General features: G+C 43.5%; 1 protein-coding gene across 1 annotated transcript in view; it reads left to right on the forward strand.

The window, feature by feature from the left end:
- Positions 1 to 14,586, forward strand: part of SMU1 (SMU1 DNA replication regulator and spliceosomal factor) — a 216,462-nt gene extending 201,876 nt beyond the window's left edge. The window contains exons 11-12 of the mRNA XM_033918195.1: positions 11,400 to 11,552; positions 14,237 to 14,586. Of these exons, the coding sequence (XP_033774086.1) occupies positions 11,400 to 11,552; positions 14,237 to 14,335 (252 nt within the window). The 3' untranslated portion in view covers positions 14,336 to 14,586. The remainder of the gene's footprint in view (positions 1 to 11,399; positions 11,553 to 14,236) is intronic.
- Positions 14,587 to 14,802: the final 216 nt, after the last annotated feature.

A 14,802-nucleotide genomic window follows, 5' to 3' on the forward strand; every position in this document is an offset into this window, starting at 1 on the left:
GTTTATTAGTTGAAGCAGTTCAGCTACGGTCCCTTTCAGTTCCTTGATGACCCTCGGATGAATGGCATTCAGTCCCGGGGATTTATCACTCTAGAACAGGGGTGTCAAAAGTCCCTCCTCGAGAGCCGCAATCCAGTCGGGTTTTCAGGATTTCCCCAATGAATATCCATGAGATCTATTTGCATGCACTGCTTTCATTGTATGCTAACAGATCAAATGCATAGTCATTGGGGAAAACCTGACTGGATTGTGGCCCTCGAGGAGGGACTTTGACACCCCTGCTCTAGAGGAAAGGAAGGACAGGGGAGATATGATTCAGATGTTTAAGTACTTGAAAGGTTTTAATGTAGAACAAAATCTTTTTAAGTGAAAAGAAAATGGTAAAACCAGAGGGCATAATTTGAGGCTGAGGCGTGGGAGACTCAAGAGCAATGTAAGGAAATTTTTCTTTATGGAGAGGGTGATGGATGCCTGGAATGCGCTCCTGAGAGAGGTGGTGGAGAGGAAAACGGTGACGGAATTCAAAAAAGCATGGTATGAACAAAGAGGATCTAGAATCAGAAAATAATAGTAAATATTGAAGAACTAAGGCCAGTATTGGGCAGACTTGCATGGTCTGTGTCTGTATATGGCCTTTTGATTGAGGAATGGCTGGGGGAGGGCTTCACTGGCTGGGAGGGTGTAGTTGGGCTGCAGTGAGCTTTGATGGAGACTTCAGTAGTTGGAACCTAAGCACATTACCGGGCAGAGCGTTGGATCCTTCCCCAGAAATAGCTAAGAAGAAATATTAAAATAAAATTAAATTGAATCAGGTTGGGTAAACTGGATGGACCATTTGGGTCTACTATATTAAAATAAAGACTGAGAGGCGAGAACATTATCTATACGGGATCAAGTAGAATGGAAGCGGGAAAGATGTATATAATCCCTGTCTGTAACAATCGACAGGGATCAACCAAATTCAAAGTAGAACATAATATGGGACCTCCTTGTGAGAAGGCTGCTGACCTGGGGAAAACCTGTCTAGGGAAGGATCAAGTACTTGGTTCAAATCACCTTCCAAAATCAGGGAACCTGCATCTGATCCCAAAGCGGTCTTAACTAGGGAATGAAAAAAGCATGCTCATAGGTAGTAGGTGCATACACCACCATCAGATTAAAACTGAATGCACTCAGTCACCTTCAGGAACAAATAGCGGTCATAACTATCTTTTGCAAGCAGTTTAATCTGTGACAATAAATATTTGCTAATAAGTACTGCAATCCCACCTTTCTTGCAAGTAGTAGATGAACAGTAAACTTCTCCCACCCATCCAGTTTTTAATTTTGTATGTACCACATCAGACAGTTGGTTTCTTGTAAACAAGCAATGTCCACCTCTTGGCGATGCAAGTAAGATAGTAATTTAGCCTGTTTAATGGGAGAATTCACACTGATACATTCCAAGTTGCCACTCTCAGCGACAAGGGAGAGTTAGCCCCCGTCATCCCAGATACAGAAAAAGATAAAGTACAAAGAATCAACTAAGAAACACCTGGGTGCCCAGCCTTCACCACAAGTGTCCATCCAAGCAGCAACCAAGCCAGATAATTGTATCACAACATACAGGCACCCAACCAGACCATCCCTCACATTCCCACCATGCCTGCCCACCCCCAACCCTGAAAGATTTACTCTAGAGAATGACACAGTGGCTATTGCCGGCAGGTAGCTGCTGGTAACTTGCCGAAATGGTGGGGAAAAAGAAAGTGCTCACCGCAGGTATGGGGACAAGGCCATCCACCGCCCCATGGAGCAGTGAATGGCCTTGTCTCCACAGTTCTCTAAGGGAGGGAATGCGCGCGGTCACTGATCGCATGCAGCCCTCTCCCTTCTTCCTACCTACTGATTGCCGCCGCATCTATCTTCCTTCCCCTTACCTTCATGGCTCATTTTAATTTAATTTGTTCAAGCGGCCCAAGCCTGAAGTCGCGTGCGTCTGTGGAAGCTTCTCCTCTGACGCCACTTCTGGCTCCATCAAAGGAGAAGCTTTCACAGATGTTCACGACTTCAGGCTCAGGCTGCTTGAACAAATTAAATTAGAACTTGCCACGAAGTAAAGGGAGGGGAGGGAGATGCACGGATGCTGAAGAGGGGGTGGAGAGAGAGAAGGGGGTGGAAAGGAACAGATACTGAAGGGAAATGGGGAAGAGAGAGTAGGGAGAAGACGCTGGAGGGGAAGAAGACAGAGATGCCAGAATATGGGGGGAGCAGAGGGAACATAAGAACATAAGCAGTGCCTCTGCCGGGTCAGACCAGAGGTCCATCCCGCCCAGCAGTCCGCCCTCGCGGCGGCCCAACAGGTCATGACCTGCCTTAATCACCAGAAGGGGCCCCCTTGCCCCCTAGGTTTCTCATCGAAGTCCTATCTTCCCATCAATGTCCTAACCCTCCGGCCTTGCACCTGCACGACCTGGTGAGCTGTCTATACTTATGCAACACCCCAGCACCTCCCTCAGTACCCCACGATCCCCTTTTCCCTCAGGAATCTGTCCAATCCCTGTTTGAATCCCTGTACTGTACTCTGCCGGATCACTTCCTCCGGGAGCGCATTCCATTTGTCCACGACCCTTTGGGTGAAGAAAAACTTCCTTGCATTTGATTTGAACCTATCTCCCTTCAGTTTCTCTGAGTGCCCCCTCGTACCTGTCGTCCCTTTTAGTCTGAAGAACCTGTCCCTGTCCACCCTCTCTATGCCCCTAAGTATTTTGAAGGTCTCTATCATATCCCCCCTGAGCCTCCTTTTTTCCAGAGAGAAGAGCCCCAGTTTATCCAGCCTCTCAGCATATGGGAAGTTTTCCAGCCCTCTTACCAGTTTCGTTGCCCTCCTTTGGACTCTCTCAAGAACTGCCATGTCCTTCTTGAGGTGCGGCGAAGAAGATGGGTGCCAGACCAGTGGGTGGGGGAAGAGATGGAAGGAAGAGGCACAGTAACAGAGCAAATGGGAAGAGGCAGAGAGAAGGCAGACAGTGGATGGAAGGAATTGAATGACGAGAAGATGAGTTAAGCAGAAACCAGACAACAAAGGTAGAAAAAAAAATTCTATTTATTTTCTTTTTTTGCTTTAGGATAAAGTAGCATATTACTGTAGTTGTGTTGATAAAAATTTATAAACAAAGACCTGCCAGCTGAACATCTCTTTCTGTAGTTCAGCAGACAGAATTTTGATTTAATGACAATTGTACAGAATATTATTTCTTTTTAGACTTTAAGAAAATAAGTTCAGTATAAAACTATTTAAGGCTTGTGGGGATGGGACAGGGACCGAGCTTGCGGGGACTGAGTTTGCGAAGACGGGGACAAATTTTTCCCCGTGTCATTCTCTAATTCACACCCAAAAGTTCTCCCCCCACCCAACACCCTCCAACCCAACCTTTACAAAGCACCCCATTCTTTTCCAATGGCTCCAAAGCACTAGAGGAAAAAATGAAGAAACCACGTGAGAGTAGCCAAAGAGGAACCCCCCAGATCTCCACCTGTAATGTGTCGGCAAAAACAGTAATACCAAACTAACTCAGAAGAAAGTCCAATGCAACAAATATCTCCTCCAATGTGGGCACTCAAAGCACAGAAACAGTGCATCCAAAAAATGCAAAATCACTAGGAACCAAGCCCGCAGAAACAAGGCAGCAGAAGTTACAGCCACAAGATCCTGCCCAGAAAAGATAGGCTATGGCAAAGAAGCAAGCCAGGTTTGCGCCTCTTCCACAGAGTGAAAAGTCCACCAGCTGCCCTCAATGTTCACCTTAAGTTGAGCTGGTAGAGAAGTATAAAGCACATCTTACGTTCCACCAGACTCGTGCAAACTTCATGATAAGCCCGGCGACGATCTGACAACACCTGGGAGTAGTCCTGGAAGATCCGAATGGACAAATGTTCATAATGAAGATCTGCATGTTTCATCTTAGAGCGATGTAAAATCTCTGCTTTCTGCTTGTAGCTATGAAATTTTGCAATAACTGGTCGAGGCTGAACACCTCCTTCACGCCTCTGACCCAAGCAATGAGCACATTCAATTCGGTATGGTCTGCCACCCATGGGTGAAGGAAAATGCTCAGTTAACCAGTCCTCCAAGACCGACGGGAGCTGGACATCAGAGAGAGTCTCTGGAAATCCCACAAAAACGAAGATTATCTCGTTGCTATCTATTTTCCATATCATCAGTCTTTGCCATAGCATCTCATGCCTGTTTCTGCAGTTGTGCAACCTCAGAGTGAGAGGTGTGAGACAAGTCCTTCAGCTTGCCTGTACGTATAGCAATATCAGAAAATACTCCATGTAATAGAGTAAGTTGCTCTGTGAGGGACTGAAAGCAAGAGTCCAAGGCTCCCACCACTGCTGCAGTAATTTCATCCTTTAAAGTAGACGAGGTACTGTCTAGTTTCTGGGGGGGAATTAGTTTACAGCAGTGGTCTCAAACTCAAACCCTTAGTGGGGCCACATTTTGGATTTTTTCTGCAGCCCTCCAAGTACCCTATTTTTTCTGCAGCCCCCACATTTAAAGTTTAATATCTTTCCTTTCTCAAAACTGACACGTTTCAATTACATTAAGATTTCTATTCCGCCATTACCTTTCAGTTCAAAGCGGATTACAAAAAGAGTTATGGATGAGGGTTACAACGTTAGGTCAGAGAAGGTTTCCACGAGAGGGAAAAGTAGGATCTGGGGTTAGGGAGGGGATGGTAAGAGGGGGGTTAAGCTTTATCATGGTATTAAGCTTTATCCTGGTATTCATGGTATTAAACTTTATTAAGGGATTGCTTGAAGAGTATAGTTTTTATTTCCTTTCTGAACATCTTGTAGTCTGGGGTTGCTGTCAATAGGTTGGAGACTTGGTTGTCTATCTTCGCTGCCTGAGTGGCCAGTAGGCCGTCGTATATTTTTTTCCGTTTTACTTCTTTGATTGGAGGGTAAGTGAATGGGGTGTGTGTTTTTCTATGCCTGGTAGAGGTGGTTTGGATGAGGCGGTCGTTTAGGTAGATTGGGCTGTCTCCATTTATAGTTTTAAATAGTATACAGTAGAATTTAAATTGTATTCTTTCCTGGATTGGAAGCCAATGTGAGTTGATGAATGCCTCAGTAATGTGATCATGTTTTTTCAATGAGTAGACGAGTTTCAGAGCTGTATTCTGAATTGTCTGTAGTTGTTTAATCATTATTGCAGGGCAGGGGAGGTAGAGGATGTTGCAATAGTCTAGGATACTTAGGATTAGAGATTGTACTAGGAGCTGAAATTGTGTTTTTTCAAAGAATTTTCGGACTTGTCTAAGGTTTCTCATAACTGCGAAAGATTTCTGTATTGTTTTGTTAATTTGTGGTTGCATGGTGCAGCCTCTGTCAATAGTCATACCTAGAAGTTTTAGGGTGGTTTGCAAAGGGTAGTTGATAGAGTTGATTTCTAAGTTGGTTATGGTTGGGATTTTGTTATTTTCTAGGAGGATGAATTTAGTTTTGTCTGGGTTGAGTTTCAGTTTGTGGTCTTCCATCCAAGTCGTAACTGTAGTTAAAGTTCTGTGTAGTGTGTCTGTCATTAAGAGCATTGGTTGGTCGAATGGAATGAGGATGGTGATGTCATCAGCATAGCTATAAGAGGTTAGGCCTTGTTTGTTCAGGTAAACGCTGAGAGAGGCCGTATATAGGTTGAAGAGAGTAGGGGACAGTGGGGACCCTTGTGGAACGCCGCAGGGGTTGGACCAAGGTTTGGATTTTACTTTGTCTGATTTTACTTTGTATGTTCTGGATTTTAAGAAACCTTCAAACCATGAGTATACTTTGTCTGAGATGCCTATTGAGTCCAAGATTTGCAGTAGGATGTTATGGTCTACCAGGTCAAATGCTGCCGTCAGATCCAACTGTATGAGCAGCATTTTTTTTCCAATGCTGAGGTGTTGTCTTGCTGTGTCGATAAGGGAGCCTAGTAGTGTCTCTGTGCTGAAGTTAGTTCTGAAGCCAGATTATGTGGGATGGAGTAAGTTATGGTAAAGATAGTTGGTGAGGAATTTGGCTACTAATCCTTCTGTTATTTTGATATATAGAGGTATTGAGGCTATTGGTCTGTAGTTTGATGAGAGGTCTGTTGATCCTTTTGGGTCTTTGAAGATTGGGGTGATGATGATTTCGCTGAGGTCATTCAGGAAAATGCCATCTGTGAGCATGGTTTGTATCCGGTGTAGGAGTAAGATACGGAACTTAGTGCTCGCTGATGACAGGAGATATGGCGGGCAGTGGTTGAGTTCACATGATGCGTGGCTGTACTTATTGTAGAGTTTGTTGAATTCGGTCCAATGTATCTTAGGGAATTGGGATCAGGATCTGTCTGCAGCACAAGATTCATTTTCTGTGGGGAGTATTGTGACTTTGAGTAGGTGGGTTGGATTATTAATGAGAGTAGCTTTGGTGTTTGTAATTTTATTCTTGAAGTGTTCAGCTAGGAGGGAGGCTGAAGGGGAGGTGTTATTGTTAGTGGTCAGATAGGGTATGGTGTTAGTTAGATCTTTTAATATTTGGAATAGTTTTTTATATTGAAAATAAAATCATTTTCTCTACCTTTGTTGTCTGGTGACTTTATTTTTCTGTGCATTTAACTATGTTTCCAGGGTCTTCTTGTCCTTTGACTGTTTTTCTCTCCGTCTTCACTTTCTGCCTTGCATCCATCTTTGGCATTAACTTAATATTCAATTTTTCTGCTTTCTTTTCAAAATCTATGTTTCCATGTCTTACCTTCCCTTCTATCTCTCTCTTCTGTCCCTATTTCCATGGTCTGAAATCTCTTTCTTTCCTTTCTCTCCATCCCTCCTTCCTTCCTTTCCCCTGGTCTGGCATCTGTCTCCTTCCCTTCCCCAACTTTTTATTTCTTTCACCCTCCCCCCTTCTTTCTTTCTTTCTCTCTCTATCCATGCCCCCATTCTTTCTATATGTCTGTCTTTCTCTCTCTCTCCGTGCCCCCTTTTTTTCTCTCTCCATGCCCCTTTCTGTCTGTGTCCCATTTCCCTTCTTTCTTTCTTTATTCTCCCTGCCCTCCCCCAAGCCACCACCATTGGAGAACATGCCGCCACCGCCGCAATCAGGTAACAGGCCGCCACCGCCACAATCGGGGAACAGGCCGCCACCACCGCAATCGTGGAACAAGCTGCCGCCACCAAAATCGGGGAACAGGCCAGTGCCGAGGTCTTAACTCTCCCTGCATATCTTCCCCAGCGTGGGGCCAACCAATTCACGCCACCCGACGTCAATTCTAACGTCGGGGAGGAACTTCCGGGCCAGCCAGGCAGCGATTGGCTAGCCCAGAACTTCCTCCCCAACATTAGAATTGAACGTCGGGTGGCAAGAATTGGTCGGCTCTGAGCTGGGGAAGATATGCAGGGAGAGCTAAGACCTCGGGTGGCTTGGGAGAGGGCAGTGGGAAGGGAAGCAGATTGGGGACCCCTGCTTTAGACAAGGACAGATCGCGGGCTGCAAAATAGTCCCTGGGGGGCCACGTGTTTGAGACCGCTGGTTTACAGGATAAATTGGATAGTAACAGTGCAAGATTTATCAATACAAGTTTGCATCCTCATGTGATACACATCGATATACATTAATATTTCTTTGTAATCTATCAGCCTTAAGTAGGAGAGTTAGGTGAAAAGGTATGTTTTTATTACTTTTCCAAGCTGAGGAATTCTTTAAGGGATCTGATCTGTGGGGACAGTAGATTTCAGTTGTTTGATATAAAGTGGGAGTAGGAACGTCGTTTGCAGTAGAAGGGCACGACAGGGGGTGTTTTGAGGTGTATTTCATCCTGGGAGTGGAGGTACCAGTTCGGCACGTACGGAGGAAGCTTAGTTGTCATGTAACCCAGCGCCATGTCATGGAAAGGTTTGAACGCTAGCATCAGGCCTTTGAAGACACAACACTTGGCTATGTGCAGCCAGTGAGCCAATAATAGAACCTGAGAGACAGGTTTGTGGGCACGGAATTTTATTTGAAGTCCGATTGCCATGTTTTGTACATACTGGAGATGTATATAGGGCGTTATAGTAGTCCATGCTGGAGAGGATTAAGGCATAGGCTAGATGGGCCAGTTGGCCTTTTTCTGCCTTCATGTTTCTATATTTCTAGTATAGTTGGGTAAAGTCAGAAAAGTAGTTCTTTATTTTTCAAAGTAGGTAGGTACTACATAGGTAGTAAAATGAGGAAGATACCACCTGAGAGATATGGTTGGAATGTGACAAGTTGGAGTCAAGAAGTATTTCTAGGCTGTGTGCTTGGTCCTTCACAGTTATGGTAGTCGAGTCCCAGTGGGCGCAGTTGCATGTTTCTTTATGGATCCAAAGGAGTTCCGTTTTGGAGGCGTTTAGTTTAGTTGTACTGTTGCTTTTATTTATTAATTTATTGTGATTTATTAACCGCCTTTATGAAGGGATTCATCCAAGGCAGTATACAGCAAGTACAATTGGTTAAACAGCAATAAATTAACTCTGAACATCCAAAAATCAAAAACCATGTTTTTCACCTGGAAAGGAATCCTAACTCCAATTTTGCCATTCGTTCTTGACAATACACCTTTAGAATCTGTACCATATCTGAAAATCCTTGGTGTAACCATTGATGTAGATTTATCATTTAACAAACATATTAGTGAAATAGTTAAATCATGTTTTCATAGGTTACGTCTCATCCGTTCCATTTCCACGTTCTTAGAGACCAAATCTGTTAATATTCTAATCCATTCACTAATTATTTCCAAAATGGACTACTGCAATTCACTTCTGATCAATATTACTCAGAAAGAAAAAAGGCAACTTCAGATAATTCAAAACACAGCAATAAAATTAATTCATAAAGCAAAAAAATACGACCATGTCACACCCCTAATGATTAAATCACACTGGCTTCCTATTTCCCATCGGATTACGTTTAAAATCATACTTTTAGTATATAAAACATTACTTCTTAATGAACCACAATTCATATCTAAAATGATTATTCCATACAATACATCACGTTCATCCTCCTTAAATCTTTTATCGATTCCCTCCTTGAAAATCATCGGCACAAGAAGAAATGACATATTTTCCGTTATGGCCCCAACATTGTGGAACTCCTTACCAAACTTTATTAGAATTGAAAAAGACCTTCTAACTTTTAAGAAACTTTTAAAAACCTTTCTGTTTCAAGATGCCTTTGATACATAGCATATTTTATGTTAACCCCTTTACATTTGACTAAGACTATCAAACATTCCAACCCCATTATTCCCTATTGTGTTTTTCCTTAATTGTTAATTTCAACAGATAATGATATTGTAACTTTTCCCTCTTTTCCCTTTTATTCATGTTTGTCTCTTTCCCCATTGTTTAAAATGTCAATAGTTTGTTTTATAATTAATGTGTAAAAATTATATATGTGACCACCATCTGATGGTTTTTAATTTGTACATCGCTTAGAAACTTTGTATAGGCGATTCATTAAATGCTAATAAACTTGAAACTTGAAACTTCAACATAAAACTTACAAGTTTGTTAACAATGTAAAAATAGTAAAATAACCAATGAGGATTGGTGTATGCCAGCTAACTGTTTTTCTGGTTGATTGAGAGTGCTGTGTTAGAAGCCTTGTCTAACACAGATCTCAATTCCCTGCTCTCTGCCGCCTTGAAACACCAACGTAGCAGCGGTCCTGAGCCTTCCTCCCTCAAGCCCAGAAGCAGAAGGTGATCCTGAGCCTGAAACCCCTCACTCCCTCCCTTCCTTATCTGAAGAGGCAGCTGGTCAGCAGGAGGCAGCGCTCAAAACAGGCTGCTTGCAGCTAGCCCCAGCAGGGCCTTTCCTTTGATGTGTCAGATGAAAGGCCCTGCTGGGGCTGGCTGCAAGCAGCCTGTTTTGAGCACTGCCTCCTGCTGACCAACTGCCACTTCAGGTAAGGGAGGGAGTGAGTAGGTTTGCGGTTCAGGACTGCTGCCTGCTTTGGGGCTTGAGGAAGGGAGGGGGGCTTTGCAGCATAGGACTGCCGCCACTTTTACTGCTTTGGGACTTGAGGGAGGGGGGATTTGCGGCTCAGGACTGCTGCCACTTTGGTGCTTCAGGTTGGGAGGGAAGTGTGGTTTGCAGCTCAAGACTGCCACCACTTCTGCTTCGGGGCTTAGGGGGGAGGTGTGACTCAGGATCACTGGGAGACTTTTAAGAGATTTGGGGGGCAGTATGGCCCCACTTTTTTTCCCGGCAAGTTTTTTGCTGGTTGGGTGAGTGAGGTAAAATCAAGATCAGCAAATTGAAACTTAATAATAAGATTACCATGAAACAATTTCAACTTAACAGCACTGAACTTCAAATAGCAGAGATATAATGCAAAACCAGCATAATACTGTAAGAATTTAAGAGCTGCCATATTGGGACAGGTCCATCAAGCCCAGTATCCTGTTTCTCACAGTGGCCAACCCAGGCCACAAATACCTGACAAGATCCCAAAGAGTAAAACATTTTATACTGCTTATGCTAGAAATAAGCAGTTGATTTCCCCAAGTTCATCTTTAATAGCTTATGGACTTTTGCTTTAGGAAATTATGCAACTTTTTTTTTTTTTTTAAACCCTGCTAAGCTAACTGATTTCATTACTTTTCTCCAGCAACAAATTCCAGAGTTTTATTACAATAAGCCCACAATAGAACATTCAGAAACATAGATATGACACTAATGGTTTTCTACAATATAATTGGAAATATTAACTATCTGTGGGCTGCACGGGACTCTTTATAAGGAAACACCATAAGTCAATGGTTTTCAACATGGTGTATCTTAGCTTGTTTGTCATCTGGAGTGAAGAACCTCTTTCTTCCAGGTACATCACCCATTCCTCCTCCAGGCAGTAACTAGATGCATTGAGCAGTTGAAGCTGCAGTCTACATGTGTGTGACGACTGTCTGCTCTGCTGGCCCTCTCCAACTTCCTGTTCCAGGGTAGGGGACCAGCAGAGCAAACAGCTGCAACTGAGCAACTGTTAAATGTAGCTCCTTACTGCCTGCATCAGGGGTAGACAGCATCCACCACCCCACCCTTCGGACTCTAGTGGTTCTCAATCTGCTGGTAGCTAGCTTTCCCTTTCAGTTTCTTTAGTCATTTTTTTTTCTTGATTTTAACTCTGAATTGTGTGTGATTCAGAGGAGGTACATACCTGCAGGGCAGTGAATTTGTACCTGACTGTCTTTTTTTCTGTTGTCAGTGTTTTGTTTTGGGGTTTTTTAAACAAGTTTATTTTTGTACTTCAGCTTACACAGGATAGTCCCACATTAATTCTTGCCTCAATATTTATTTTAAAATCTAAGACCAATTAAAATGTCATGAATGTACAGGAATAATTAGCTACCTTTGCTGTTGTTATAGATTGTAAGGAGCTTCAGCTCTGGTAAGAGAGAAGGTGGTGACTTTGTTTGCTGTACCCTGTCGCCACGAGGGGAATGGATTTACTGTGTTGGTGAAGATTTTGTGCTCTACTGTTTCAGCACAATGACAGGCAAGCTGGAAAGAACTTTGACGGTGAGTAATTCAGCAACTTCTATTTTGCAGAATTTGACTACGTGTCTCCTTATTCTTCCTTAGTCCACTATTATTAGCTAAGCAAAACCACATGACTTGTACATGTTTAAAAAAATTGATACTTGTCACAAATTCTTCTGTGAGCCATTAGAATACAGTGGAACCTTGGTTTATGAGCATAATTTGTTTCAAAAGCATGCTTGTAAACCAAATTACTCATATATCAAAGCGAGTTTCCCCATAGGAGGTAAGGGAAACTCGCTTGATTGGTTCCACCTCCGCTCTCCCCCTGGCCACCGGCGCTGCTCCACCCCACCACATCCCCAAAAGACACCCCCCCCCCCGAGGCCACTGGTGCACTTCCACATCCCCCTGTGAACTGGCATCGCCTGCACCGGCAATGCCCACCCCACTCCCCACCGCGTGAACCAGCATCCCCCGCCCGCCCAAACTGAAGGCTTACCCCCAATCTGGCACCAGCATGCAACACCAGCCTACAAGAGATGTCGGTGCCCGAAGATTGTGCTGCTTGCTGGACTGGGCCTTGAGCATGTGCACATGTTCAAGGCCTTCTGGCTCTCGTTCTCTCTGAGAATCTCGGAGAGAGGCGGGAACCAGAAGGCCTTGAGCCCAGATGCTCAAGGCCCAGTCCGGCAAGCAGCACGATCTTCGGGCACCGGCACCTCCTGTGGGCTGGTGTTGCATGCCGGTGCCAGATTGGGGGTAAGCCTTCAGTTTTGGTGGGCGGGGGAATGCCGGTTTACACGAGGGGGGGCGATGCCAATTCGCAGGGGGGCGGCGTTTGCGGGCAGGGTTCTTGCAAATTAAGTCAATGCTCGGTTTGTAAGTCACGATTTGCGAAAATGTTTTGCTCATCTTGCAAAACACTCGCAAACCGAGGTTTGACTGTATTTCCAGCACTCGGGAAGTATTGTAGTCTGCTGATACATAGCTCGAAATGTGGTATCACATAAACTGTTTGAAGCTCAAAAACTAAAAATACTTTGTTTTCAAAATAAAAATCTTCCATAAACAGCTTTTAAAAAATAATTTAAAATGTAAACTTCTCAAAAGAAATACAGTGATGTGAAAAAAGATTTTACCCCTTCCTGCATGTATGTCGCACTGAATGGTTTCTGATCTTTAAACAAAATGTAGTATTAGACAAAGGGGCTCATATACCTCAAATATTGCTGGAATTTTTTTCCAAAATGTATGACAACCCCCCTCACTCACTCACTCAGTAGCGGCAGCTGGTGAGCAGAGGAAGCACCAGAAAAAAGACAGGTTCTGGCTAGCCCTGGCAGGGCCTTTCCTCTGCCACTATATCTCTTTTGAGATGCGGAGAATTGCGCATAGCATTCAAGGTGCTGCTGTTTTCCTAATAATTCCAAACATTCTGCTCGTTTTCATAATTGCCACTGTACACTGAGAGAGGGTTTCAACGTAATCAATCATGGTGGCTTGGGTCTTCACCAGTCTCTTTCCTCTACTCCTTTATCTTGTCCTCATCTAGTCTTTCTTGTTCCACTACTCTCTCTGTGTCTCACAGCCTTCTACTCTTGTTCCCATACATCTCTATCATCTCCTATCCAGCCAACTTGAGCTAGCTGCACCTCCAGACTCCAGCCATCATACTTTCCCCTCACCTTGCTGATTCCTGCCCCTAGCATAGCTGTTTTTTCAAGTCCCGTACTACATTGTAATCTTCAAACAGTGAAAACCTGACCTGTTCCTAGTACTTAAGGACTGAATTAGGGAACTACTGAACAGCTGGCACACCAGTAGTTTTTACATGTAGAAAATTTCAGTAGTAGCAACAGTCTTAAATTGTAATCTAATCTAATTTATCTAGTACAGGGGTAAGGAACTCCGGACCTCAAGAGCCGTATTCCAGTCGGGTTTTCAGGATTTCCCCAATGAATATGCATTGAAAGCAGTGCATGCAAATAGATCTCATGCATATTCATTGGGGAAATCCTGAAAACCCGACTGGAATACGGCTCTCGAGGACTGGAGTTCCCTACCCCTGATCTAGTATATTACAAAATTACTGGTCTGTGTTGAATACAAAACTGGGCTCATCCTAAGCACAGAACAACAAGAAAAGGCAAGGGGGATGTCTTTTCAACCAAAAATAGTATTTATTTGAAACAAAAAGGTCCCAACAAGGATCCTAGTTTCAGAGTTTAGAAGACGCCTTCTTCAGGGGACATTTTGCTGAAAACAACCAAAGGGTCAAAAAAATTGGCAGCAGGAAGACCCATTTGCAGGCAGTCTCCAGCGTTCAGAATTGTGGAGACTGCCTGCAAACGGGTCTTTCCATTGCTGGGGGTTTTTTTTTTGACCCTGTGTTTGTTTTCAGCAAAGTGCCCCCTGAAGAAGGCGTCTTCTAAACACCAAAACTGGGATCCTTGTTGGGACCTTTTTGTTTCAAATAAAGACTTTATTTTGGTTGAAAAGACACTCCCCTTGCCTTTTCTTGTTCTATTTGTATCCCAAGGCGAGGGGCTCTTCTGCCTGTTTTCTCATCCTAAGCACCACACTCTGACACGGAATCCCAATGCCCAATTATCCTGTGAAAAGATATGAGTAGTATTCTCTTCTAGAAAAATTGTATACTGTATATATGTCACTACCAAGGAGCTACTCCTGTTTAAAATTCTTATTTTCTTTTGGTCTAGGTTCATGAAAAAGATGTTATTGGAATTGCACACCATCCTCATCAAAACATGATTGCAACCTATAGTGAAGATGGCCTTTTGAAACTGTGGAAGCCATAGTTACACTATGGGTCACATGAAGAAATGCAAGGACATCTTGATAATGGATTTTTCATTTTTTAACATTTATTTTTAATAGAGAATAAATTGGCCTATTCTTTGTAAAAGTCCAAATGCTAGATCTCTTTGGGTGCCCTCTTTCTTTTTTTGTTTGTTTGATATGAAAAACATTGAGCTCCTTTTACAAAGCTGCAGTAGAGATTTCTACTGCGGGCTGACAAGAACATAAGCATGCCTCTGGTGGGTCAGACCAGGGGTCCATCATGCCCAGCAGTCTACTCATGCGTCGGCCCTTCAAGTTCAGGACCTGTATAGTAATCCTAGATCTATACCCTTCTATCCCCTTTTTCTTCAGGAAATCATCTAATCCCTTCCTGAACCCCAATATCGTACTCTGTCCTATCACACCCTCTATCTATACCCTTCTATCCCCTTTTTCTTCAGGAAATCAACTAATCTCTTCTTGA

This window comes from Geotrypetes seraphini, chromosome 1 (genome assembly GCF_902459505.1).
Source record: "Geotrypetes seraphini chromosome 1, aGeoSer1.1, whole genome shotgun sequence".
Taxonomy (NCBI): domain Eukaryota; kingdom Metazoa; phylum Chordata; class Amphibia; order Gymnophiona; family Dermophiidae; genus Geotrypetes; species Geotrypetes seraphini.